Source organism: Emys orbicularis, chromosome 25 (genome assembly GCF_028017835.1).
Source record: "Emys orbicularis isolate rEmyOrb1 chromosome 25, rEmyOrb1.hap1, whole genome shotgun sequence".
In the NCBI taxonomy this organism is placed as follows: domain Eukaryota; kingdom Metazoa; phylum Chordata; order Testudines; family Emydidae; genus Emys; species Emys orbicularis.
This window is the reverse complement of record NC_088707.1, coordinates 7,245,834-7,273,527: the sequence shown is the minus strand read 5'-3', so window position 1 is coordinate 7,273,527 and position 27,694 is coordinate 7,245,834. Positions and strand designations below refer to the sequence as shown.

Genomic DNA, 27,694 nt, shown 5'->3' with positions numbered 1-27,694 from the left:
CCGGGTCTCACGTTGCACGGCTGCTCCCCGGGATGTGTAGCTCGCTCCCAGGCCCCTTGAGAAAGCTTTGGGGTTGCCGTTCTATGCGGTATAACTTAGGATAAATAACATGTCCCTCGCTGGCAGGGGGCTGGTCCCTGGGCTATTTACGCACAGTAGCGACGTGGTCACAGGGGCAAGCCGAGCAGACGGGGTGGCGGGAAGGGGAGGGAAGGGTCAGTAGTACTTCTCCGAGTCCTGCCAGTTTGTTACCCAGTGTTTCTTGTGCTTCCGGGGCAGGAAGCCGTCAGCAGGCCGGTAGCGCTCCTCCTGGCGGATCCGCACCGCGTGGTACTTGGGCATGATCCGGTAATAGCGGGTCCGCTTGAAGAAGTCGCACTGTGCAGAGGGGAGAGGAAGGGGATGGAGGTTAGCATCAAACTTCAATGGGCAGAGAAAGAGAGAAATCAGAAAGAGGAAGAGAAATCAGGAACAGAAATCAGAGCAGGAGAGAGAAATCAGAACTAGAGAGAGAAATCAGGGACAGAAAGAGAGGGAGAGAGAAATCAGGGAGGGAGAAAGAAATCAGGGACAGACATCAGAGAGGGAGAGAGAAATCAGAACTAGAAAGAGAAATCAGGGACAGAAAGAGAAGGAGAGAGAAATCAAAAAGAAATCAGGGACAAATCAGAGAGGGAGAAAGAAATCAGAGACAAAAATCAGAGCGGGAGAGAGAAATCAGAACTAGGAAGAGAAATCAGGGACAGAAAGAGAGGGAGAGAGAAATCAGAAAAAAATCAGGGACAGAAATCAGAGAGGGAGAGAGAAATCAGAACTAGAAAGAGAAATCAGGGACAGAGAGGGAGAGAGAAATCAGAAAGAGAAATCAGGGACAGAAATCAGAGAAAAATCAGAAGGAAATCAGAGAGAGCACGTGAGATCAGAGAGAAAAATGAGCGCGAAATCAGAGAGATGAAAGGGAGAAAAAGACCAAAGAAAAGAGAGAGAAAAAGATCCGAAAAATAGAAACAACAACAACAAAAAGAACAAGAGCAAATGAGAAAAGAGAGACAGACAGATTTTGACTCTTTCCCCGGCAGGAGACACAACAGAAACCAGAGGCTGCTCTGAGAAACATTTGGTCAGTGACGCTGGAACAGGGGAGACAGACATTAGCATTAGTTAAACCGCAGCACAGTTGGACAGACGGACACAGCTGGATGGCGTGCGTGGAATCGCTGGTTCTCCTTCCTGCCCACAGTTCTATCCCCTGGGCAGTTAGCGGCCGTTTGGTCCTTCATGGGAAGATCCGGACTCCCCCATTCTGCATCAGCGCCCCCTAGTGTCACAGCAGCATCCTGGGCCATTGTTCTACCCTTCTCTTTATTAGGGTTTCTTCTGACTCTGCCCATTGGTGCAGTTGTCCCATGCACAAGGCTCAGCTTATGCCACCGAGCAGGTGAGGAATAGTGACGTGTCAGGCACGAGGGTGGCGATGCCCCTTCGGCATCACTAATCCAGCCGTGCAAAGAGTGCAAATGGTCACGTGGTGCCACAAATGGGCAGCACCCTCTCCCTCCTCCCCTCCCGAGGTTTGGTGCTGTATCCTCCCCAGGTACTCCTCTTTTGTACCATCGGGGCCTATACAGCAGGGCCCTCGGGGCAGATCCTGAGCTAGCAAAGAGCGAGACAATCGCAAACTCGGGTTGGCTTCAACCGAGTGGAACAGCGGATACGCACACACCCACACACCCCCCACACACACACATCCCCATGGAGCCTGTGCAGAACCCAGCTGCAGGTGGAGGGGAGCCAGGGAAAAGCAGAGGGGGATTAGGGGTAGGGGCGTGCCAACGAAAGTGCAGTCAGACGATTTGCTCCCTGGCTGTGAGAGTATCAGACCAGACCACACACAGCGACTCAGTGGGCCCCTCAAGGGAGAGATGCAGCCCAGACAGGGAAAGGGTTAATAGGAGAAGGCATGACAGACAGGGAGGAAGTGAGAAGTCAATATCCCATAGGCCCCTCCCCTTTGTATGTTGCCCCGCCCCCCGTTCATTACCAAGAGAATGGAGTGGGCTCTCAGGGCAAAGGGGCAGCCCTGAGCTAGTAGTCGTCGGTCAGCCGCTCCGTTTCAGACGGCTGGATCTTCATCTCCGCTTTCTGGCCCTTGGCCTCGTACATGGCGCGGGTGCTCGCCCTCCGGAAGAAGCCGCACTACGAGGAAGCAGGTGACACCGGTCAGGGGCAATGGGCGGCGGGAAATCCCTTGGGAGGAAATGCTCCTGCCCAGAGGTGGCTGCTTCTCAGTGGCAGATGGGCTGATCTCTGAGTGTATCGATTTATAAAGGGCTTTGGGAACCCTGCGGAGCAGGGCCGGATGGGGGAGGTAGGTTAGGGATATGGATGTACTTCCTAATCAGCAGGGTCATTCCGGCTTCCTATTAAACAAGCTCAACTGAACCCTGCTCTGAGAGACGGCCCCTTCTGACTCACCTGATCCGCTCCCCCGTGATGCCGGAAATACCCGTTCGCTCCTGCTTAGCCTAGTGGAGCGGAAGCAGCAATCCGGATTCTATTCCGGATCATGCATCATCAATTAAGTTCCTACTGTGGAACTGAAGGGGAAAAAACCAGCTTGACTCTCAGATCCCCAGGTGGCGCTTGCAGGGTTAGGAGGGGTCTTCCCCAGGGCCCTGCCCTGAATTTGGAGCAGCCCAGTGGGGTGGGAGTGGAGGCAAAGGTAGCTTTACACCACCTTTTAACCTCCAGGATTCTGGGGCTGGTGGGATAAGGTAGAGCAGCCTATGGGATGGCTCTAATTTACACCCCCAAGGGACCATCGTGCAGCCGAGAACAGCTGGAACTCAGAGCAATGCGGCCACACCCCGACCATCCCTGGAGCATGTACCTAGCATATTCTAGTGCTGGGAAGAGTGCAGGGCAGCAGTGTTGGGGGGATTCCCCAAGTTGGGGTGATCGCTGGGGTTTCCAGCTCCTCTATGTCGCCCAGAATCAGGGCTGCTATCTTGCGAAGCAGTCAGCGGTGATCCCCGAGAGAGGAGAAGTCACTTTCCAGAGCTGAACGGTGTTTAAACAATACAGCCGGAACACCAGCCGTGCAATCCCACGGGGGTATTTACACAGCTCAACCAGTCCAGGGGGAGGCTCGTGTCGTTCCCTGCTCCAAACGACCGATGGACAAGCCCCAGACACAGCAGAGGTTGAGAGAAGCCCAAAACTTCCTCAGCCCCACCCCCAAAAATGGCAGTTTATCCCCATTTGTTAGAACCCAGTCAAGCTAAGCAGGGGTGGCACGGACAGCTCCAAGGAAGAGTTCAGATGCTGCTGCAGGGCGTGATGCTGATGATTCAATAGGGGGCGCTGTTCTCACTCAGCCACACCCTGGCATAAACCCAAGGCTCCCAACTATCAATCATTCCACGATGCCTCATATAAGTGGGGCGTTAACCCCATTGCACCTGGGGTAATTACAGTCAGTCTCCCTAAATCCCCTTCTGATGCTCTTCTGCATCCTAGCCGTGTGCTGTTAAACAGCGGCCATGCTCCACCCCAGAGGTGGCTGCATCTCAGTGGCGGGCAAAGAGACCTCGGTGTGTCGTCTGCAAAGGACTTCGGGACCCTTCACGATGAAAGACTGCGGGGTCGCCAGCCCAGCCTGACCCTCTCTAGGCTGAGAATCTCTTGAGAAGCAGCTCTCTAAAGGGCCCTCGCGGTGCTGCAATTGGGGGCATTGGAATGCGTTACAGATGTAGTCACCGGGTTGCCGGGCTCATGGTCCACCAGTGTCTTGAGCATGCCAGGCCTCAGTGTGGTTCCCACCGCTCCATCACTCACTCCCAGCGGCTCCCATATCAGCCTAGCCAGAGAGCAGGAGTCCCTCACCCCCACCCTCTGCACCGAAGGGAACAGCAGCCCCTCTCACCTTCCACAGCAGCAGGATGATCAACCCCAGCAGCAGCAGCCCTGCCCCTACCGCCACGAGCACCAGCCACAGCTCGATCTCCGCCGGCTGCTCCTCGACCAGCTCCGAGTCGATGTCCACGAAGAACTGGGAGCCAAACGCAAGGAACAGACAGGATGGGATGGCAGCTGCGCAACTGTGCACCTGGCTGGGGGGGAGCTCCCGGCTATTGTAGTCCCAGCCTCTCCCAGCAGGAGGCGCTGTCGGGGATGGTGCAGGAGAGCTGGCTATGGGGGGGGGGGAACTCCCAGCTATTGCAGTCCCAGCCTCTCCCAGCAGGAGGCGCTGTCGGGGATGGTGCAGGAGAGCTGGCTATGGAGGGGGGGGGGGAACTCCCAGCTATTGCAGTTCCAGCCTCTCCCAGCAGGAGGCGCTGTGGGGGATGGTGCAAGAACTGGCTGGGAGGAGTTCCCCGCTACTACCGCCCCAGCCTCTCCCAGCAGGAGGCGCTATGCAGGATGGTGCAGAAGCGCTGGCTATGGGCGGGGGGAACTCCCAGCTACTCCAGTTCCAGCCTCTCCAGCAGGAGGCGCTGTGGGGGATGGTGCAAAAGCGCTGGCTATGGGCAGGGGGAGCTCCCAGCTACTCCAGTGCCAGCCACTTCCCGCTGGAGGGCAGAGCAGGCAAACACCTGCCCTGCACCCAGAGAAGGGAGCAATCCAGGCTGACTCACCTGCACCGTGTGGTTCTTCATGTTGATGGTGGGAACGTTTGTCTTGAGGAACAGCGTTGCCAGCCCCGTCACCTTGACACGGTCGAAGTCACTGAACTCCTGCGCGGCCCGGGGGGACAAGAGGGGGAGGGGGAAATGGGGCGGTTTGTAACCTGGGCCAGGAGTGTCTCTCCGCTTTAACACAGCCACCCCCCCACACCCATCCCTCCCCACCACCTTGGTGCTGATGAACCCCGACGGCCCTGCAGGCCCAGCGTCATCCTTGGAGCAGATACTGCCTGGCCAAGCGTCCCCCAGGGGCCAACCCCAGGCAAGACAGCCCTTGGGGCTCATTCTGCCCTTGGCCCTGCTGCAGAGAGTGCTGGGAATGGGGACGAGCGACGCCAGCTGGAGTACGGGATGGAGGGGTGGCCGTTGCCACTAGGAACCCAACTGAGATCTCCCAACTCATTGTATGCAAGGTCTGGTCACTGCCTACCCTCCATCAGATCCCAGCCAGCAGCCTAGAGGGGTCTGGCTCCACAGGAACCCAGGCAGTGCCGGACCAACCATCCATCCCAGTACCCCATCTCTAACAGCAGCCAGCACCAAAGCCAGCAGCAAGAAACCCCTGCAGTGGGCAGATGTGGAGGAATCTGCCTGCCACCATGGTCTCATCCTGATAGTGCAAGATCAGTGTAAGCCTGAAGCCTGAGGTTTTATCTCCCTTCCAAACATTTTGTTAGCGTTTATATGGACACTCCTGTTATCCATATGAATGGCCGAGCCCTCCTGGAATCTTGCTAAGTTCTTGGCTCCAATTTTATCTTGTGGCAGTGAGTTCCGCTGACTAATTGTGCTTAGTGTGAATCCGTCTGTCATGAATTTTAAATATCTCATCACCGGTTCCTGCCCCCGTTGATAAAATCCGCCCTCCCAGAGCAGTAGGGGACCCCGGGCAGTTTGGTGCTGACCTCGATGAAGGTGCTGTTCCACACCCGTGCTCGGACGCTGACGTTCGTTGTGTGCCTGGCGTCCCGGATGGGGCACTGGAACCAGATGCAGCGGGACGTCCCCTTGGAGCAGCTCTGGGGGCAGGAAACAACAGACGCTTGCATGTTAGTGGGTGGGACCAGGCGCATGTACGTAAGAGGGTCTTCCCAAGGGGAAGCGTCTCTGTCAGAGCAGCTCACCCAGCCAGTAACGGCTTCTCAAGGCTGGGCTAGGAGCTTGTGAAGAGACGTCGGGGTGGGAGAGTTTCTGAAATGAATCATCAACTCTGGATGGTTACGCCCCCACAACACACGCAGAACATCGGTCAGTTACAGGCCTGATCAGCTGACACTCTTGGACACCACACCATTGTACCCCATGCAACTGGCTGTGGGAGACAACTGCCCTCTAGTGGGCACAATCAGAACTACTCAACCACGTGTCATAGGCCTCACACCGCCACCAGCTAGCGGAGATTCCCCATGAGCTCTTGGGCTCCTGGAGCAGGCGCAGTTGGGGGACTATCCCACAGTCATTGTCTCTGGAGTTGGGGTGCGTGAAGGACAGGCTACGGATTGCACTGGGTGTGTGACTAGTGAGATGCTACCAGGGACCCCGGCTCTCCTCCGGGGCCGGGCTGAAGCTGCCACGAGACCTGCGCTCACCAGCAGCATTTCCGACTTGGCTTTCTTGGAGGCGGCGAGGGTGATGGGGGGATCGGCTTGCAGTTCCGCCTCCAGGTCGCGCTTCTGCCGGGCGGAGGCGCCACCGTCCAGGAGCTGGAAAGGAAGGGAGCCGGTTACACTCCTCCGGGGTCTGCACCTCATGGAGGGCTGAGCACTCTCCCGTACCTGAGGACGCAGGGCAAGGCAGAGGGCGCACGGGCTGGTGACCCCTCGCCAGGGCTCAGGACACAGGACACACCTACCTGGCCCCCCACCTCTCCAGGGCAGAGGACACAGGAACCACCGGCCTGACTCTCTCCCCAGAGGTCTCCAGGGCAGAATCAGGGCTCTCGGCAGAGGCATGGTGCCTTCAACTGCTGCCTGCCAGCGCTTTGGGCTGGCGCTGCTCCCCGCAGGGCAGTGGATGCCATCGCAGCACTGCGAAGTGCAGCTGCGGGGTGGGGAGAGGCAGGGCAGGGAAGGGAAGGGCGAGCCAAAGAGGAATGAAAGGCGAGGGAGAGAGCGCGCCAGTGGGCGGGCGGGGAGCAGGGGCCGCCGGGCTGCAGGGCCTGACTCACGGTGAGGTTGAGGGGGTTGATGACGCCCCCTGGTGGCCGGCAGTGCCAGCTCCCCTTGCCGCTCACGAGGATCTCCGTGGGGTACAGCAGCCATTTGCCGTTGTGGATTTCGTAGGGCCACTCGAAGCCCAGGACGATGGTGCCCAGCGAGCCCAGAGATTCCCCCTTGGTGCTCACCTGCAACGCAAAGCCCAGTTGGGACGTGGCCACCGCCTTCTCCCCTGGCCCCGCCCCATCGGGAGCCTACGTACCTGGAAATCGAACCTGACCGGGCTCCCCACATCCAGCTCGCTCTTCATGGCTGACTCCCCCATCACCTTCCCGCTGAAGGACGTCTGGAGGGGCCGGGACGTCCTGCCGGGGAGGAGAGCGGCTGGGGTCAGCGGGGCAGGGGACGGGGGGCAGACAGGGAGACCGGGCAGGAGAAGCGGGCACGTGCTGGGCAGTGGGGAGTTGCTGGGATCAGCACGGACTTGGCTCAGAGCTGAAAGTGACAGGCTGGGCTTGGGGGGCCCGGGGCTGGGCGTGGGGGAGGCCCTGGGTGGGCCCAAGCTGGGCATAGACCCAGGAGCAGCCCAGTCTGGGTAGATGGAAGCACTGTCTGGGGATACACATGCAGTCAGGGTCTCTTCATCAGTGGGATGCAGCTATAGAGAAACCACACTCCTGCATAGAAGTCACACTCTATGCAGCCCCAACCCCTGCCCAGACTCCTTATGGGGCGCCAACCCCTGAGCAGGGTGAGCTATGGGGCCCAGCACCCCAATTCACACTCCAGTTCAAGCTGGAGACAGAGGCGCCTCCCGGGGGCTGGAATTCGGGGACCCAGGAACCCGCTGAACCGAGGGGGGCGTGAGCCCCAGAGATACGCACATGGTGAGAGACGCCTGGACGGTGTAGTCCACCAGCAGCTCGGCCCACACTGGCTGCAGATCCTCCTGGTAACTCAGCCTGCCGAGACAGGGCCGAAATAACATTACAGGGGCCGTCTGTACCTCGCTCCCTGCCTTGGAGCAGAGATCCAGACACGCACAAGGTTCTTCAGCCAGACCCCATCAGCCTCAGCGTCTGTAGGGGGCGCTCTCTGCCCTGAGCCAATGCTGACCCCAGAGCGGCGCTAGGGGGCGCTGCCCTGCAGGGAATGGTGTGGGTGACTCCAATTCCCCAGCACAGGGATAGGGGGCGCTGCTATTTTTCCGAGTTGGTCCTGATTTCTTGTGCTCATTAAAGGCCCCATGGCATTCTGGATGCCCCGGTGTTGCATTCCACCTGGCCTGCGGTATCACCTGGCTACAGCACTCGCTTTCCTCTCCTTTCCGAGCCTGCTGCGTAACGTTGCTACGCGCTGTTAATTAACTGCCCCGTTCCGCCCCAGAGGTGGCCGCCTTTCGATGGCAAAGTGCTGCAGGCTTGGGGGGCACTATGGAAAAGCCTGGCCTTGCTTCCTGTTTTCTCTCCTACCAGCTGAGCTGCTTCAACTCACTCATCCAGCACCCCTCCCCCTTGCAGCTGGCCCCCACCCTCCGCGCCCCTGCAGGGGACTCACGTGGAGAGCTGGAGCTGGGCCATGACCTTGCGGGTGTCCAGGGTGATGTTGATGGCTTCGAAGGTGATGATCAGCTCTGCCTGCAACAGAGGGGCCAGAGCGCTCAAGGCCAGGTCCCTGTGGAGCTGTGCCTGGCATGGGCTTTACCAACCAGGCTGGCCCTGTTGGAGGACACCCCCAACCCCCTGCCACAGACCCCTGGGGTGGGGGAAGCTCAGATCTCATTGATCACCCACCACGGGGGCCGTGGACACCTGGCACCCACACCCACCCAAGCTGCAAGAGTCCCAAGGTGGTTGGTGTCCAAAGGCTGCCATGCCCCCCCCCACCCTCCGAGGCTTCTTGTCCTAGCCCCATAGGCTGCCCCACTTGGCGGTGCCCCATGCCCCACCCCCACGGGACCCTGCCCTCTGAGCTGGGGCATGTGGGGCCAGACGCCGCTCACCCTCTGGTTCTTCTTGAAGGGGTTTCCCAGGTCACACAGCACCGTCTCCTCAAAGGTGCAGGCGCCGCTCTGTGGGGAGGTCGGGGGAAGGGGGTGTCACCATCAGCTCGGCCCATGAGCCCAGCCCCGCCACAGAGACACCTCCCCATCCCCCATCCGAGCGCCTCCTGCCCCATCCCTGTGCCCTGCCACCCCCCCAGCCACCCACCTCTACCTGAGAAGCAGCTGCCCCATCTGGGAGCAGGACGCGCCTGAGGGCCCGGCCCTGGACCTTGATACCCACCACCCCCGAGGGTCCCCCTTCCCCATCCTGGGAGCAGGGCACTGAGAGAAGGGAAAGCCAGCCCCATATCCCACCCCACAGCCCATAGCCAGGGCTTTGGCCTCCAGGCTGCCTGCCTGCCCCCCCCCCCCCCCACCGCAATAACTGGCTGCACGTCGACCGGGTGCCCCTCACCAGCCCTGATGGAGCACGGCACCTCTCAGCGGTGGGCACAAGCCGCGTCCCTCCTGCCCTCCCCATGGGCTTTAAACCGGGACAGAAAGCGACCTGGGGCTCGGACAGACGGACAGAGGGCTCCTCCACCTGCAGGGCCGGGTGGACGGCTGGCAATGGGGGTGTACGGGAGGCGGAGGAAGCGGGGCGGGTTGGCACAGAGGAGGGGGGCTGGATGGAGGATGCCATGGCGGGCGGGAAGCATCCCTCAGAGTGCGGACCGAGCGGGGCGGGCAGCAGGGGAAGTGGGTTCCTTACGGGCCGGACGGAGGAGGGCAGCAGAGTGGGGGGCAGGGTGATGTTGAGCAGGGCCTCGTGGGCATCCTCGCCGTTGCTGCCCGTCGAGGGGGCGTTGGTGACGTCGACGCTCAGGTGCAGCTTCCTGACGTCCCGGCTGTACTGCAGCACCTGGGTCCCATTCAGCCTGCGCCGGAGAAGGGACAGCGCTCAGCACGGGGACACCGGCCGCCACACGGGCAGGGGGCGACAATTCCCCTACAAGAGGGGAACGTCTCTGGGTCCCACCGGGAAAGAGAGCCGCCCATACAGGAACTCCCCTCCCCCCCAGCAGCAGGCAGGGCCCAGGCAGGGATGATTTCCCCCCAGTGGGCAGGTAAACTCCCCCCTTGAGCTGGCTCCGTGTGCCCGGGAAGGGGGCATGGTGCCAGGGCAGGCTCTGCCCTTCTCTCACCGGGGCAGCGGCTGGTTCTGCTCGTTGACGAAGGCGCACTGCAGCTGCAGATTGCTGTTACACTTGTTGTCCAGGCCGCATTCTTTCTGGAAGTTAATCTGACAACGGCATGGGTCATTCACTCGCGCTGCCCCGATTCAGCACAGGGCAACCCACCCCGCTTGGCGGGCTCTGACCCCAAGACCGCCAGCATTAAAGCACAGGACCTCCACCGCTTGAGCTGAGGGAGGCACTCCACCACCCAGCGGCAGCAGTAGGCTGTTATCCTGTAGTTGTCCCGGCTACAAGCAGGGATGTGGCACACCCCAGCGCTAGTGTGGATTATAGAAACGTGTTTCCATTAGAAACCTCCCTCTAGCAGGGCAGGGCCTCAGAGACTTGGAGGCAGGTAGGTTTTACGCAAGCAGCTGATGCCTCCCTCCTATTCACATGGAGCCAGTGTCAGAGCCAGGAATGGAACCCAGGAGTCCTGGCTCCCAGTCCCTTGCTCAGACCCCATCCCCACAAGCCTCTCCACCCGACACCCTACAGCAGAAACAAGTTCAACGCCCTTAAAGCAGGCCCTGCAGAGGCGCCGTTCCCCTCGGCCCGGCCCAGCTCCCTCCCCTCCCTGTCGCTCGGCAGCCCCGGCCCACCTCGGTGTGGTTCTCCCGGGGCTGATCCTCATTCAGGACGGGGAAGGCCTTGAGGGAGCGGGGCCCCAGCTGGAAGTCCCTGGGCTTCTCCTCCAGGGCGTAGTTCATGTGCAGCGCTATGGGATGCAGCTTGTCCCGGATGTTCTCCTGCAGGAAGGACGGCGGGTTTCATTGCTGGCGATAACGGCGATCCCGCCCCGGCCGGCGCAGATCAGACCCAGCTACTGGGGCTCCCTGGGGGCCGGAGCCCCCCCCCCCCCCCCCCCCCCATGCACGCTGAGTCCTGATTTAGACAGGGGGTTCTTGGCTTTCCTGCTGCCAGACCCTCCCCTCCCTTGGCTCTTTATTCCCAGATCCTGCAAGGCCCCTCCACACCCCAGCCCCACGGGACAGCTAGCCCCAGCTGTCTATCACCTGCTGCCACAGGGTCACACCCTCCCCGCGCTGCCCTGTGCTAAGTTCGGTCTGCGCTGCCCTCTGCTCACCAGCAGGAGGAGCTGCAGGTCATGGCACTTGGTGGCTGGCATGGTGAAGACGCCCTTGTAAACAGCGGAGTGGGTCCCGGCAAACCTCACCCGGGCCGGGCGCCGGTCTTTGTCAGCCTCCAGGGTGTACAGCAGGTCTGGAGAGAGCGGGGGGTGGGGGGGGGGGAGAACGGGCTCATACCTCCCGCCCACAGCAGGGTGGCCAGACCCAATGGAGACACAGGGCAAACACTGGCCACGCACACACACTGATGCTTACATTGCACATGAGCACACACACAGACACACCATTGTACATGCACCATTACTAGTGCACGTGCACACACCACTGCATGCACCATTACTAGTGCACACCCACCCACACCCATTACACGAGTACACAAGCATGCACATGCACCACTGAACACACACACCAGTGCCCATGTGCAAAACCACTCACCATTGCACACTCACCACTGCATGACCTGCCCGTGTGCGCCCACATATACATCACTGCATGCATCCACCCACTAGTGCTCCTGTATGAACACACCCGCCATTGCATGCAAGGGAGACACCCACTGCTGCTGCATTCCCCCCATGCCTACAGTTCAATGGTTATAGGGGCAGCCCCCTGGAACCCAGGAACCCCTCCCCCAATTTCCTTTTCCCTGTGCATCTTGCTGTCCCCTCCCCCCCCCACACATATATACACCACTGCATGCGCACACCATTGCTCACACTGGGCGTGTGCACACACAATTTGCAGCGCACACCCGCCAGTGCGTCTCACACCCCCTCCCTCTCCAGCCCACTCACTGATTTGCTCCTTGTACTTGGGGTCCCCAGCACTCTGGTTGTAGGAGAAGCAGATCTGCACCTGGATGCTGCGGGGGCGAGAGAGGAGGCCCTGGTCAGTGACAGCAGGATGGGGCGGGGCCAGCAGGCAGGGTCCCAGACGCGTCCCAGTCGCTCTGGCCGCAGACACAGCCCACCCGGATGCTACGGGCACAGGGACCGCAGGGCTCTTCCTTACCATGCAGAACTAGCCCCATGAGCCCCTGGGCGCCATCCGGGGGCCCTGCCAATCGGGGGGCATGGATGACGTTTTTGGGGGGACCCTTACCAGGAGTTTGGGGTGCACTTGGCCGGGTCCACCACGCTGGGGCTCACCGTGAAGATTTTGTTCAAGATGTTGATCACAGGTCGAGCTCTGGGCAGGCAGAGAAAGGGAAGAGTTCAGCCGAGCCTCCCTCCCAGCAGGAACCACCGCCAGCTCTGCCCACCAGCGCCAAGAGCTGCCGGACGCCACCCTGCTCCCACCTCCCCAGCAGGGGGTGGGCTTTGGGGGGCACAGTGGAGGGCTTTGGGGGGCGGTGAGGGCAGTCTCTGTCCCATACAGAGGCTGGGATTCTCCTTTCTCATCACACCATTCATGGCTCCTTCTCAGCACAAGGCCCCTCCGCGGCTCAGGGGACCCAAAATCTTGGGGTACAGGGCTAGACAGAGCTGGCAGCAGGATATTGAGCCTTTCCCCTGGTTTCAGTGCAGCCCAAGACAGGAGTGGCTGCAAGAGGCCCACTGTCCAGTCAGGGGGCCTGGGTGACATGAGCACGGAGAGATTTGGGGCACCAGCCCTGTCCCTGCCAGGACTGATGGTTGGCCAAGGGCTGAATGGGCCACGGAGAGCGAACTCCCCACTGGCGCCTGTAGGGGGCAGTCGTGCAATACCCTGAGTCTCCCTTTCTCGCCACACCCAGAGCCCCCCCAATCCCATCCCATATCTACACCTGCTCCTGTTCAAGCGGAGCAGCTGGTGCCTCTGCTGAAGGTCCCAGGTTCAATCCCCACTGATGCCAACAGAGCCCCCCCCCCATGCTGAGCCCCACACAATCCCCCTGTACTTGTGGGTCCAGAGACCAGCCTCAGAATAGCAGCCGCCCCTAAGAAGCCACCCCCAGCCTGCCCCTGCAGGGGAAAGGTTGCCCTGGCAGCATGCCCTGTCCCAACCCCAACCCCCCTTACCTGAGCAGAGCTATCTGCTCTGACAAGCTCCCCACCAGCAGATCGGGGTAGGAATTTCTGTCGACGTCCAGCCCCCCACTCAGGGAGTACCCGAAGGTCTGGATGCCAGACGGGCCCAGCTCTGCCCCGCTGATCACCTGCAGGGCGGGGGATGGGGGAGGAAAGGGAGTCACCCACGGCCGTTCCAGGACCACCACCCCCCGCCCCCCGGGCCAGCAGTTCAGTGGGGTTTGGGGCAGGACCCTGGGAAGATCCTGGGAATCCCAATTGCCTTTTCCCCATGTGTCTCCCCCTCCTTCGCACCCTTCTAGGATCATCCCATATCCATCATCCACCCACAGATTAGGGAGGGGAGCATTTCCTAGCCTGTTCCTGATGCTAACGCTTCCCTGGTGGGGGAGGGACTGTGCCAGATGCCCCCCCATCTCTCTCCCTGGCCAGGACTTGGCTCCGCCCAATGGAATTCTCCCTTTGCAAAGCGCCCCCTAGGGGGAGCAAGGGGGTGCACAAGGTGCCTTTACCTGCCGGGGCTTGGCCACCAGCCCCCCTGAGCTGCTGTGGTAGATGTAAACCTTGCCGGGGCCCTCGAAGGGAGCCCCAATGGCGATATCTGTGGGGAGAGGCGAAGGGTCACACAAGCTCCACCAGAGACCCCAGCTCCTCCAGCCCCACAGAAGCCATCTCCAGCCCCCTCACTAAATCCCCACCACTCATGAGCCCCCCCACAAACTCAGTTCACCCCAGAGCCACCCATTTCCCCCAATCCCACACACCACCCCAGCCCCCGAACCCCCACACCAGCCCCAGTGCCACCCCATACCTCCACACCGCCCCCATGGATCCCCCAAACCCCACACGACCCCCCGAGCCACCCCATACATACCCTCCAACCCCCACACCCGCCCCCCATACCCTGACTAAACCCTACACAGCCCCCAGAGCACCCCACACCCAGACTAAACCCCACGCACATCAGAGCCCCCTGATCCCACCCCAGAGCCAACCCATACCCCCAAACCACCTCCTGAATCCCCCAAACCCCACACCACCCCGAGCCACCCCATAGCTCCCAAACCTCACACCATCCTGAGCTCCCCCATACCCACACAAACCCCCCCCACACATAGAGTCCCTCAATCCCACCCCAGAGCCACCCCATACCCCCAGCACACCCCGAGCTCCCCAAACCCTACCGCACCCCAAGCCCTGCAACCTCACCCCCCACCACACCCTCCCAGCTACCCCTTCCAAGAGCCACCCTTATAACTCCCTGGCCCCATGGCACTGCAGTACCCCCTGGATACCCAGTGAGCCCCGAGGTCTCCCATCACAAGCGCCCCCCCCCCCGAGTGGGAGGGGCAGCCCCACGCACCCTGGAAGCCGTCCTGGTTGACGTCCCCGATGCTGGCCACGGCGAAGCCGAAGGCCGAGTTGCTGGGTCCCTTCAGAACCAGGCTGGACCGGTTCTGGAAGCTGCCAGCCTCATTCATGTACACGTAGACAGCGCCGCCCACCTCTTGCTTCCGCTCGAAGTAGTACGGGGCCCCAATCACCAGGTCCTGCCACCTGCCGGCAGGGACAGGAAGGGCGGGGTCAGGGCCAAGGGCGACTATGATGGTGGATCAGACCCGGTCAGTGCTCTGGAGACCCTCCCCCAAAGAGATGGGCTATGGAGACCCCCCACCAAAGATACAGGCTTCAGAGACACCCCCTCAAAGCTATGGACCATGGAGATCCCCCAAAGCTATGGCCCCCCCTCAAAGCTATGGAGATCCCCCCAAGCTAAGGGCTACAGAGACCCCCCCAAAGCTATGGGGATCTCTCTCCTCAAAGATACAGAGCCCCGTAACTCCAAGCTGTGGGCCCTCCTCAAAGCAATGGGCTATGGAGATTCCCCCCCAGTTATGGGCTACAAAGACCCCCTCAAAGCTATGGGCCCACCTCAAAGCTATGGAGATCCCCCCCAGCTATGGGCTACAGAGACCCCCTCAAAGCTATGGGCCCACCTCAAAGCTATGGCCCCCCCCCCAAAGCTATGGAGATTCCCCCTCCCAGTTATGGGCTACAGAGACCTCCTCAAAGCTATGGGCCTCCCTCAAAGCTATGGAGATCCCCCCCAGCTATGGGCCCACCTCAAAGCTATGGGCTATAGAGATCCCCCAAGCTATGAGCTATGGAGACACCCCCCAAGCTACGGAGATCCAGGGTCTGCCCATGGAATCACAACGCCATGCAGGTCTCCGTCACGCAGGGGAGCCCCTCTCCCTGGGCCGCTCCCACTCACGGGCCTGCAGAGCTCACCCATCGTTATCGAGGTCCGCCAGGGCGATGGCGCTCCCGAAGTAGGAGCCCACCTGCTCCCCAGGCAGCACCAGGCTCCTCTCCAGGGTGCTGCGGGAGACGTCCGTCAGCAGGTACACGGCGCCCGCGTGCTGGTGGCGGGGAGCTCCAGTGACAAGGGTCACCTGGTTCCGGTGCAGGACGGCGCTGGCGGCTTGGACCGTGTAGCCTGGAGAGTGGTGGGGACAGGCGTCAGGCCTTGGGAGCGGCAGGGCCCCTCACTTGGGGGGCAGGGGGGGAATCACAACCTGGGGGGTTTGGGGGGATCCCAGGCAAACGCATAGCTGGGATGGACCCTAGCTAGCAGCTACAGACAGCTGCATCGCCCAGCGTGTGAGTCTTTGCATGGACAAAGAACTGATGCCAACCCTGGTCCCAAACCTGAATGGACCCATGTGGGGACACAGTCGTGTGGGCCAGAGCACCAAAGCCCACTGGAGTCTTAAACAGGCTTTGGATCAGGCTCTTGATACTTGTCAGAGACGCCAGATTGATCCCCTGGCCAGCTGATGCCCTCTCTGTACCACCAGTGCACTTGTAGGCTGCTTAGCAGCAGGGCAAGCTGCCCCCCTAGCCCTGACCCAGAGGGACCCACCCTAGGCATGAGCTGTCTCTGGTCCAGGCAGCCCTTGGTCTCCCTCCTGAGGCTGACAGCCAAGGGGACAATTAGCAGCAGTGGGTTTGGCGCTGAGGGTGCTGGGAAGTGGACTGAGGCCCAGCAAGCTCATGACACAGAGGCTGCAAATGCCCTCGCAAGAGAGACCGTCACCAGCATCCTCCTGGCCCAGGGGGAGATTTCACTGCCAGCCCCAGAGGGTCAGGGAAGCATCTGGGCTTGAAAGGTGCTTCCCCGTTCCAGTTCCCATCTCAGCATCTGTCTGTGGGGAAAGGGGCATCAGACTGGGATTCCCTTTGGCTCTCAACCTGCTAACAGCAATGGGCGAAGCACCCCGCTAGCCTGGACCTGAGTGGCATGACTCACAGGCGCATGGGAACTCCCCCGTAGGAACAATGAGGAAACCAGACAGCCAGTTTACACCTGGGGAAACCGAGGCACAGAGCGGCTGCCTGACTTGCCATGGGGTCCTATAGGGAGACAGTGGCAGAGCTGCCCTTCTCTATCCCCGCCCCCCGCGTTGTTACTTGGGGAGGGCAAGGGGGGAACGTCCCTTCCAGACGCAGCGGAAGGTACCTATGTAGATGTTGCCATTGTTATGGTTGGGGTAGGAGAAGTCGACCAGGTCCCAGTTCTCTCGGTGTAGCACGTAGTTCGTCCCTGCAGCCGGGGAGGGAAACACGGAATAGTTCAAACCAGAAGCAGGTGGCGGCAGCAGGCACAGGAATCTCTCTCCATCCCCCTCCCCAGCACCAGCCACTTCTGTATACCTGTGCTGCTTCCTTGCCCCTTTCCCTCCCCACCAGCCCTCCGCCCCTAGGAGAGCCACTGGACACTCATGGTGTGGCCACACCGAGGGTACGTCTACACTGATAAAAACCCAGCGGCAGTGAGTCTCAGTCTGGATCAGCTAGCTCGGGAACCTGCCGTGGAGACGTTTGGGCTCGGGCTGGAGCCAGGGCTCTGGGACGGAGCCAGGGCTCTGGGATCCTCCCCACTTGCGGGTTCTCCAAGTCCACACATCTCCACTGCAATTGTACCGCCCCGCGGCCCGAGTCAGTTGATCCGGGTCAGCCGCGGCCGCGCCGCGGGTCTTTCTTGCGGTGTAGGCGTACCCAGAGAGGCCGTGTTGGTCCAGGCACATGGGCTGGGGGAAGGGCAGTGCCAGGGTGGGGGGCGGGAGACCCAAAGCAGCTGGTGGCCGCGGGACTGACCTTGCCAGTTGTAGGCGCCAGGCGCCCCAAAGTAGACGGTGTTGGCGGTGAAGCCGCCGCTGGTGCCCATCTGGCACATGCCAGTCTCCTCGTTGTTGGAGTTGCACATCTCGTTGTGGTAGGTCTGCCAGTCGTCTGCCAGCTCCAGCTGCAGGTCATTGCCGCGGACGTAGCATTTCCCCACCATGCGATGCTGCTCTTCGTTGCCAGACATCAGGACCCTGGCGTATCGGTGAGCGCAGGCCTGGGGAGCCAGGAGCAAACTGGGTGAGTGCCAAGCATGCTGCTGTCCGGGGCTCGCGGGGCACTGGGGCTACCGCATAGGGGTTGGTATCCTGGGTCAGCCCAATGGGCCAGAGCTAGCCACCTCCAGATACATTAGTCCAGATATTCCACCTCCTGCCAGATCAGGGGAGGGCAGCAGTCCATGTACCCTTATATCCCATTCCTGCTACTCCAGGTCTGTATACTCCCAATATCCCACTTCCAACCACTTCAGGTGAGAGCGACAGTCCATACACTCCTCATATCCCACCTCCTACCAGATCACGGGAGAGCAGCAGTCCATATACCTCGGTATCCCAGTCCTGCCACTCCTGGTCAGAGCAGCAGTCAATATACCCCCATATTCCGCCTCCTGCCACTCCAGGTCAGACCAAGGTTCATCTTCTCCAGTTCCCCACCTCTTGCCCTACCAGATTGGAGCGGTTGTCCATCCTCTGCTGTGTCATACTTCGAACTGTACCAGATCAAACCAACAGCACGGCTAACCTGATACCCCACCTCCAATCAAACCATAGCCCTGGCCCACCTATTCCAGCGTCCTGCCCCCAGAAATCAGACCAACAGTTCCTCCTGTTTCCTGCCATATCCAATCAGACCCTCTGGTCAAGGCCACCATCTCTTCAAGTGGCCAGTGCCTCAGAAGAAGGCCTAAACCCTCATGAAACTCAGGAATGCTGTATCATGGGGCAAGGTGGGATCCCTTCCTGATCCCAGCTGGCGATCAGCATGAGCCCTGGAGCATGGCAATCACCAGGCCCTTGGAATTAATTAATGTATTATTATTATTATTTGTATTCCCACAGTCCCAGCCCCGGACCCGATCATGCCTGGTCTGCAGCAGAACACGAAGTGTAACTGCAGACGCTATCCTCATTCAGCCCAATGCATCCTGGGTAGAAGCACAAGCTGCGTTACCCTTCTTCCCCTCTCTGTTGGGCTGGGAAGGGGAAGCACGCATAAGCCAGGCTAACCCAGCGTGGCCCTCTGTGCTCAAGCAGTGCCGACCCATCCACTTTGATTCCCAGGTTCGAGCCCCGCACGCAGCCAGATGAAGGCATAGAATCATAGGCCCGGAAGGGATCACGAGCGGTCTTCTAGTCCAGTCCCCTGCACTCAAGGCAGAGCTAAGCTAAGCACTGTTACACTGAGCGAGAGATCCAGTCAGGACCAGCAGCTCTGGCAGTCTCCAGCGATCGTACTTACACGACCCTATTAGTGCGTTATTTGAGCACCTTCGGTCTATTTATCCTTGTGAGGTAGGGCAGCGCTATTAGCAAACCAGATGAGGGCCTGAGAGGCTAAGCGATTTGCCCAAGGTCACACAAACAGTCTGTGGCAGAGAAGGGACATGACCCCTGGTCTCCCAAGCCGTAACCACTGGCCAGCTTTCCTTTCCTCTCCTACCTCGTGAGATTGTTCCCTGGCCGTAGCCCCCTAGGAGCCAATGGGGTTGGGGGACATTCTGGGTAGAATGTCTGCTGTTCGCTCAACGCCAGTAGTCGCAGATGTCCCCAATCTGCCCCTCGGGGGACCGGCCCTCCCAATCACAGCTGTGGAGATGTAGCTCCTGTTACCCAAAGTGCCGCCTTGCCTTCCAGCTAATTTAATTGAGGCCTTTTGAACCAATTTTAGGATTTGCAGATGAGGGGGAAGATGGAAACTGCAGCTCCACGAGCCAGGCAAAGATCTGCCTGGTGAGGCGCCGGGGGCAAGGACAGGCGTGGGCATGAGCAGGGGTGTTTGCATGTAAGCTGGGGTGCTCAGTGCATATACCCCCAATATCCCACTCCTACCACTCCAGGTCAGAGCAGCAGTCCATATAGCCCCTGATAGCCCAATGCTTAGAAGCAGTGCCAGTGGATGCATGTGTATCGAAGGGTGCATGTACAAGGGGGGATGGGTTGGATGCCAGTGGGCATGGCATAGCTGTGAATGACCGTGCAAAGATCAGGGTACACGCGTACCTAGGCATGCTTATGTGCATGCAGGCAAGCATGGGTGGGCATGGGCTGTGTAGTTGTGAGGATGGCAGCCGCAGCAGGAAAGCCAAGGACGGAAGGACCATGGAGTCGGAACATGCTGAACATCATTAGTCCCATTTTACAGATGGGCAAACTGAGGCAAGTGATTTGACCATCGTCAAGATCAGGGCAGGAATAGAACCCAGGAGTCCTGATGCACTCCACTGCAGGGGTCTGATTCCCCACCGCCGTGCACCATGTCTTGCCGGTTACACACCTGCTGGGGGGGGGGTTGGCACGGAGCCTGCGGGTGAAGCCGACGCTCCGCTCTCTCTGCTCTGGGCGGGGCTCAGTTACCTTCAGGGGAGCGCACGGAGTTACACCAGGGGTGAACATGGCCCGCCGTGGATACGGCATAGACATCAGCCCCCAGGGCCGTGACGCCAGCCGCAAATGTGCTTTAAAAAAGGCAGATGGGTCTGGAGCTAGAATCCCTGGGGAAAGGGAGGCAGAGGCGGTGGGGGGAAGCTTCCGGCAAAGGGGGTAGGGGCAGAGGGATAGGAGGAGTCAGGGGGAGCCCCCACAATATTTCCATTGCGGGGTCGCTAGCCTCCCTTGACCTCTGCCAGGTCTGGCCCCCCTGCCTGAGCCGCTGAGTTGGGGTTTCGAACCGGAAGCGCGAGCTCAGGAGCGGCCCGGGACCCCTGCCAGCAAAGGCATCGGAGAGCGAGTGATCCATAGCCCATCCCCGAGGTAACGGGGCTCTATAGGCGTCTATGGGGCTGATTCTCCATCGCCCTGCACCTCAGACGTTAATTACACAGGGCAGAGCGGGTGTCAGACGTTACCACAGATCGGACTGTGAAACCCTCTACCTGGGCAACGGAGAGCTAGACCCACAGAGTCCCGCAGAGCCCAGTTATCCCCGTGATGGGCCCTGGATCTCACACAGGCAGACCAGCAGAACTGCAGCCGGCAATGGTTAAGCCCTGCTCGGCTCTGAATCCCCCGGGGGCTGCCTTCCCCTTTCAGTTCTGGATTTTAAATTAATGGAGACATCCTATCTCCTAGAACTGGAAAGGACCTTGAAGGTCATCGAGTCCAGCCCCCTGCCTCCACTAGCAGGACCAAGTACTGATTTTGCCCCAGATCCCTAAGTGGCCCCCTCAAGAATTGAACTCACAACCCTGGGTTTAGCAGGCCAATGCTCAAACCACTGAGCTATCCTTCCCCCTTGTTTCATGGTCTTTCCCACGCAGCCTCTGGCTGAGCTGCTGGCACCGAGACGGTTGGCCTGGTTTGGTTTCCTCCAGGCTGCCATTGCAATCTGGAAACCAGACCCTCGCTCGGCAAAAGCCCAGTGAAAAGGAACGACTGGGAACCATACGCCATGACGGGGTCCTTGGCGAGGGAGGGGTGGAGAGAGTGGTGCAGAGAGAGGGAAGCAGTTGCATGGTTTCAAACCCTAGAGAGAGCTACACCTCTGCAACTAAAGGGGTAATTGCCTTCCTCTTTAATGCAGGGGCACTGCCCCCAGAGCCTACGGATCCCAGCATGCAATGCTCCGTGCAGAAGGCCCTCCAGAGCAAGTTGGGGCATTGCATTCTGGGACTTGTAGTCTCCACAGGCTGCATCTCTATACGAAGTGTAATTGCAGGTGTGACCTGCTCCATTATATTGCTCTTCTGCAGCCCCTCCTCATCCATTCATTAATTCAATCCGTGAGGGGCAGTCAGTATCATTAGTCCCATTTTACAAAAGGGCAAACTGAGGCAAGTGATTTGCCCATAGTCAAGATCGGGGCAGGAATAGAACCCAGGAGTCCCCACCGCCGTGCACCATGTCTTGCCGGTTACGCAAGCGAGTGGCCTGGGGGCATTTCCCACCCACTTTGCATGGGTGTGAAGCCTGACACTGAGGCCGGCAGCGGAGAAACAGGCCTGGTGTCCCCTGCTCTAAACACTAGGCCACGCTCCCTTCCCTCTCATTTTGTATTTGCCCTGCACTGGTGTAAATGCTGTGCAAGGCACGTGCAATGGTGAATCGTGTCCTAGGTGTGATGCTCAGGCTCTTGACAAGCTCCCCCACCAAACCCGCCAAGGTATCCCAGCAGGCCACACTCACCAGCACTCTCCCCGAGGGCTGTCTCTGGCTAGCGATGGTCACCCCCAGCCACATGTCCTTAATGATGTTCTTCTGTGGTTCACCTGGGCACACGGAGCAGAGGAGACAATGACGCAAGAGCAGTGACCACATGAGAATGCGTAGCCACCTCCCCTGCTCATGCCCCAGCCCTCGAATAATGCAATAATGGATCCCTCCAGCAAGAGACCCTCCTGGGCAGGGCTGGAGGCCCCCAGCCCTCTGCAGCACTTGTCATTGCCGTGAGTGGGTCACCGCAGGGGCTGAACTTCCCAAGAGAGCATGGGACAGTGCATAGGGGAAGCCCAGGACTGGGAAAGCATGGGGCTGCCTGCCCAGAAGAGCATGCTACCATGGGGCAGGGCTGGGGGAGCACTGACAGAGCAGTGGGGTGGAGCAGGGGACATGTATGCAGTGAGAAAGGGGTTGTTCTCTCCTCCCTTCCAGCTTGGGTTCAGCTCTTAAATGGTTAACAGGACCCTCCCTGCACCCTGTGGCTCCCCCGTCTGCCAGCAGAGAGAGGACAGAACGGGGTCAGGAGTCTGAAGACAGCAACATCCCCGCAGGGGGAGCATCACCCAAGACGGGTGGGATTTAACCCCCACCTCCCAAGTTGCTAGGCTGGCTGGGGGTGGGTTTCCCTGGGTGGGGCACAGGGGGCTGAGAAGCGCTCGCATACTCTTCTCCTCAATGTCCACTCGCTCGCAGTCATTCGTGGAGAGACTCAGGGGGCAGGAGTACATGGCCCCCGTCCGCGTGGCATTCTCCGTCCCGGCCGCCACGTCCTGGGGCGCTCCGGTCAGCAGCCTGCCAAAGACACAAGGCAGCAAAGGAGCTCAGGGGCCTGGGAATCTGCTCAGCGTTTATGGCTGTGAGCCTGGTGCTTTGCACCCTCCCTGGAGCGGCCTTCCCCCCGGGATCTCACAGTGCTTTGCAAGCGTTAAATTCTTCCTTCCTTCCCCCACCCACACCCACACACCGAGGCAGCAAAAAGAGAATCAACTTCACTCAGCAGCAAAACGCAGCCACCTCTGGGGTGGAACGTGGCTGCTGCTGAACAGCACACAGCAATGCCGCGTAACGGGCAAGAAGCTTACAAGGGGGCTTGGACCCCTGTTCCTATTGTTACGGTAGTGCCAGAAGGCCCTACCTGAGATTGGGCGAGGCACGTACAAACACCTAGCTAGAGACAGGCCTGGAGGGAACACGGCTGCTCACCAACGGGAGAGCTGTTTGTCACAAGGCCGTGCTGGCAGTGGCTGCAGCAGGCAGACTGGAGTCTCTGCACGCAGGCCCCAAAGCAATCCATGCCAAAGCCCGCGCTGGCCTTTCCCCCAGGGATCAGCACTGCAGGAGCTATTCCTGAATGCAGCCGGAGCTGCAACAGGCCAACCAGCCTGCTCTGCCTGTTGATACGACGCCCCAGGATCAGCTGGGCATGCTCCTGTCAACAGCTCATCTCTGTGTCAGTCAGACCGTCTGTCACAGAGTGCTCGTCCCCCGAGCCCCATTGCCCCACTGTCAGTCGGACTGTCCGCCATCGAGGTCTCGTCCCCCAAACCTCATTGCCAGTCAGACTGTATGTCACCGAGGGCTTGTTCCTTGACCACATTGCTCTAGTGTCAGACTATCACCGAGGGCTCGCCCCCCGAATCCCATTGCTCCAGTGTCAGTCGGACTTTCCATCACCGAGGGCTCGTCCCCCGAATCCCATTGCTCCAGTGTCAGTCGGACTTTCCATCACCGAGGGTTCATCCCCCAAGCCCCATTGCTCCAGCGTCAGTCGGACTTTCCATCACCGAGGGGTCATCCCCCAAGCCCCATTGCTCCAGTGTCAGTCGGACTTTCCATCACCGAGGGTTCATCCCCCAAGCCCCATTGCTCCAGCATCAGTCGGACTATCTATCACTGAGGGCTTGTCCCCCGAATCCCATTGCTCCCGTGCCAGTCAGACTGTCTGTCACCGAGCGCTGAGATTACTATTACACTCTAGATCCGTTTACATAATTTCACTCGTTCCCTGTTTCGGCGGGAGCAGCAGCAGGAAGCTACATTGCCATGGATACATATTATTGACGTGTGTGCGCATGGGGGGCGGGGTGCCGAAGAGCCCATCTCAATATTAATTCACTGCAGCTAATGTCTCCCTTCCCGCCGGCTGTGCGCCTCAGGGAGAGTCAGCCGGGTCGCACCTGACAACACTTCAGCCGGCCCCTAGTCGCCTCACCGAGATGTCTTCATGCAGGACGGGGGGCCCCAAAACGCCAACCTTCCTCGCACCATCCTCCTCCTCGAGGAACAGATCAGGGCAAGCGGTTCCTAGCAGCTACACTTCCAAGGTGATGCAGGAACGGGGCCCCACTAGGGGAAGCAGCTGGGTGTCACCATTACAAAATTATCTGCCCCCACCACTCAATGTCTCCCCATTAGGTGACTGCATATGATTTAGAGGGATGAGGCATCAAGGAGGGAAGAAGCCGAGATTTGGTCCCATGTGGATTCCTGGCCCCCCCCAGAGGAGTTTGTTGCCCCTCGGCTGTGTGAGATGGCAGGTGGCATCCACCCACCAGAAGCCAAATCATACATCCCATCCCACCAGGCACCCCCTAAAGGAGTCGGCGGAATAGCCCCGTGCTGGACAGCGAAGGTTTGCACAGACAGGTGCTCTCAGCCCTCCCTGGATCTCTCTGCACCGCTCTCTCTGCGGCCCATGTTAATATCTCTTCCAATCTTCCTGTTGTCGGCCCCCGATACACACAGTGGGGGGGGCAGATGAGGCAGGGTGGGTGGCTGATTTTACAGTCACTTCTCAGGAGGCCCATGCTCGCTTGCCCTGTGCCCTGAGACCCCGCCAGCCCGCTGGCTCCCCCACCCCCATCACTTGCTCCTCTCGGCTGCCCGCTGGCCAGCCGAGGGCTCCTCTCTGCCCCCGGTGCACCTCCAGGTCCGGGCAGCCTCTGCTTCCCACCACTTGCGGGGCCCCGCCTGCCTCCCGGGAGCTGAGCCGCCTGGTACTGGGGCAGAAGCCTGGCCAGTCTCGGCAGTCGAGGGGGAGGGGACAGTGTGGGGGGCTTGGCTGGGCCCCTCCAGGCAAGTGGGTCCTGAGGGAGCCTGGCTGGAGCAGGCCACACACAGTTGCCTCCCAGAGGGCTGGTGAGTGCGGCCGGGAGGCAGGGTGTGGGGGAGTGGGTTTCTGGGTGGTCTGGGGGGGGGAGGTGCTGGGCTGTGAGGGGGCGGGGAAGATGTGTGTGTTGGGGCACTAGGGAGTGGGGGTTCTGTGGGGGGTGCTGGGCAGTTGTGGTGGGGCTGTGGGCAGGGGTGGTGTTGTGCAGGGCACTGTGCAGTTGTGGGAGAGTCTCGGGGGTGGGGGGGGGGCGCTGGGCATAGCGAGTCCAGGGGGGCTCTGGCCATAGGGAGTCGGGGGGGGGGTGTTGGGTGGGGCGGCTGTGTGGCGTGGCATAGGCCCACCCTGACAGGAAGGGGCATGCTGGCAGCACAGGGCCGGGCAGGACATTGTCCGTCTGGCAAAAAACAGTGCTCTCGCCCTGGGCTGGGCGGAGCGGGGCCGCCCCTGCCATGCCATGCCCCTGGCCGGCCCCTCGCTCCAGGGACCGACCCCCCCGCGCCATGCTCCATTGCCCCCATGGGGGCCCACAAATATATTTGGCACTGGGCCCACAAAAGGTTAATCTGGCCCTGTTTAGGGCAGGGTAAAACCGCACTGCTGGGAAATGTATAGACCCCTCAATATTCAACCACTTCAGCTGCGGCTTTATTTACATTCTTCCGCAGAAGTAGGCTCCATCTACAGCTCGGTTCTCCAGAGGTTCCAGCAACGGTGCACCACCTTGGAGGAAGGTGGGAAGACCACACAGCCTGGCCCGGATGCTGGATGGAGATCAGAAGCCTATGCAAAGAATCCCAGGCTGGCTTGGCTTTTGCAGAATCTCACTCTGGGTTTGCAAGCCCAAAACCAAGTGGGGATTAGATCCGATTCCCATCTTCTCCGGTCCAGCCAAGACCAGGGGAATTTCTATCTCTCTGTCCAGCTAACTCCATATCAGTAGTATGGGAGCATCTCCCAAACCCAGATGGATCTAGCCTCACAGCCCCCTCTGCAAGGTAGGGAAATATTACTAGACCCACGCAGAGATGGGGAAACTAAGGCACGGAGCGATTAAGTGACTTGCCTTCGGTCTCCCCGGGAGTCCGTGGCAGAATCTGGAGTAGAACCCATGTCTGCTGTATAAACGGGGACAGACTCCTCTTCTGATCGCAAACTCCAGTTGACAGGGAGTAAGGACTGTGGGAACACAGCAGTGCCCCCTGCCCTGGCACTAGCAGAGAAGGAGTCTCCAGCCAGCACGTTTGGGAGTCGAGCCGCCATTGTGTTTAAATGTGTGCTCTGTGCCCATTACCGTAGCATCTGGGCACCTAACAGAAGTTAGGATCAAACAGCAGGAGGAGCCCTCAAGAAGCCCAACAAGCCACTACTAACAAGCCCAACCCTAAGCCACTACTTCGGTGGTAGGGACCCCGTTCACACATGGCCTCGTCAACCCACAACCAGTAAACCAAGAGCAACTCCCTGGACCATGGTGGCGAGTATTGCACGGCTAAAGGAAGTGGCCCATGGGCAGCACCTAGCTCTGGTCCTCGCCTGTCGCCCACCTGTCATAGCACACTCATCTACTCCAACCGCATGGCATGGATGGCAGCCTGGGGGTGGAGGGGAGGGTAGTTTATTAAAATTCTACCTGTCTGTCTAAGGGATTTAGATGGGTCCCGGTGCCACAGCATCTGCACCTCACAATCGTCTCTGTATGTACCCTCATGACACTCCAGGGAGGCCGGGCACCGCTGTTATTGTTTTACAGGTGAGAACTGAGGCCCGGGGAGGCTAACGGAAGTGAGGAGCTGAAATACCTTTGAGGATCTGGGCCCAAGATGGAGCAGGAATGTGGGTTTCCCAAGTCCTAGGCTAGGGCCCTGACCACTGGCCCATCCTTCCTCTCCGTTCAGTTCTATTTGCACGGGTGCTGGCGACGTACGGCATTTACTATCCTAGATATGTGTGTATGTGTCTTTCAGTTACACCCTGGCTATGCACCCCTTGTGCTGCCCGGTGTAGATCTGTCTCTCCTTACCCCACAGCTGCGATTTCTCCAGCATCTACCCTGCGAGCTGTACCTCACACAAGCCTGAGCCAAATGAGAGGCAGACGGAGAAAGAGCTGCTGGTGGGGGAGGGGAACACAAGAGAGGAACATGTTTCCAGCCGAGATGCAGAGCCAAGGGGGCTGGGAGATACTGGGACGCGGCCGAGAAGGGTCTCAGACCCACCCTGCTGGAGGAACGGGAAAGAAGCCAAAGAGATTAAGTGACTTGTCCAAGGTCCCACGGGGAGGCTGCGGCAGAGCCTGGACTAGACCCCCACATCTGCGGGATAAATTTAAACCTTCCCAGAGCACTGGGACTGCGAGGGTGGAAAGCAGCCAGGCCGAGTTGGACTCTGCACTGGAGCAGCAGGGGGTGCAGCCGAGCTCTGAGTCAGAGCCGGCCGCCTGAGATGGAAGAGGTGAGATCTTCCCCGGCTCACCCACCTGCCGTTCCCTTTCCTGCGCGAGTCCCGGCACGTCCATCGTGCATACGGGGCCACGGACTCGCTGGAAGGCGCAGGCAGATAGCAGCGGCCTGCTTATCGAGTGACTCAGGTGCCCACGGCACCGGAGGGGAAATACTTTCCTGACAAGTCACTCCACTTCCAGCTTCACACACACAGGATGCCAGGGTCAGAGGGGAGTGAGTCAGCTTCCCTGTGCCAGGGCCCCATGCCAACTGGGAGTGCAAAGGCAAGGGGGGGCAGGGGCAACTGCGTCTTTTCAGCTCAGCAGCACAGAGCCATTTAAGGAAGGTGGCCAGCACACCAGCTGCAGGGGAAATTGACCATCACGAGGGAGTGGCCGTTCTGAGTCCATCATGA

General features: G+C 59.9%; 1 protein-coding gene across 1 annotated transcript in view; it reads right to left on the bottom strand.

Annotated features, from left to right (window-relative positions):
• Positions 1 to 216: 216 nt before the first annotated feature.
• ITGA3 (integrin subunit alpha 3) overlaps positions 217 to 27,694 on the bottom strand; it is a 42,961-nt gene continuing 15,483 nt past the window's right edge. The window contains exons 2-25 of the mRNA XM_065422823.1: positions 22,392 to 22,519; positions 21,695 to 21,777; positions 17,325 to 17,568; positions 16,687 to 16,770; positions 15,456 to 15,663; positions 14,527 to 14,720; positions 13,676 to 13,764; positions 13,155 to 13,291; positions 12,256 to 12,342; positions 11,949 to 12,016; positions 11,151 to 11,287; positions 10,666 to 10,812; positions 10,031 to 10,128; positions 9,598 to 9,763; positions 8,844 to 8,912; positions 8,399 to 8,478; positions 7,726 to 7,803; positions 7,104 to 7,206; positions 6,853 to 7,029; positions 6,275 to 6,388; positions 5,591 to 5,704; positions 4,638 to 4,736; positions 3,926 to 4,051; positions 217 to 378 (exon numbers count right to left, since the gene is read on the bottom strand). Coding sequence (XP_065278895.1) covers positions 217 to 378; positions 3,926 to 4,051; positions 4,638 to 4,736; positions 5,591 to 5,704; positions 6,275 to 6,388; positions 6,853 to 7,029; positions 7,104 to 7,206; positions 7,726 to 7,803; positions 8,399 to 8,478; positions 8,844 to 8,912; positions 9,598 to 9,763; positions 10,031 to 10,128; positions 10,666 to 10,812; positions 11,151 to 11,287; positions 11,949 to 12,016; positions 12,256 to 12,342; positions 13,155 to 13,291; positions 13,676 to 13,764; positions 14,527 to 14,720; positions 15,456 to 15,663; positions 16,687 to 16,770; positions 17,325 to 17,568; positions 21,695 to 21,777; positions 22,392 to 22,519 — 2,992 coding nt within the window. The remainder of the gene's footprint in view (positions 379 to 3,925; positions 4,052 to 4,637; positions 4,737 to 5,590; positions 5,705 to 6,274; positions 6,389 to 6,852; positions 7,030 to 7,103; positions 7,207 to 7,725; positions 7,804 to 8,398; positions 8,479 to 8,843; positions 8,913 to 9,597; positions 9,764 to 10,030; positions 10,129 to 10,665; positions 10,813 to 11,150; positions 11,288 to 11,948; positions 12,017 to 12,255; positions 12,343 to 13,154; positions 13,292 to 13,675; positions 13,765 to 14,526; positions 14,721 to 15,455; positions 15,664 to 16,686; positions 16,771 to 17,324; positions 17,569 to 21,694; positions 21,778 to 22,391; positions 22,520 to 27,694) is intronic.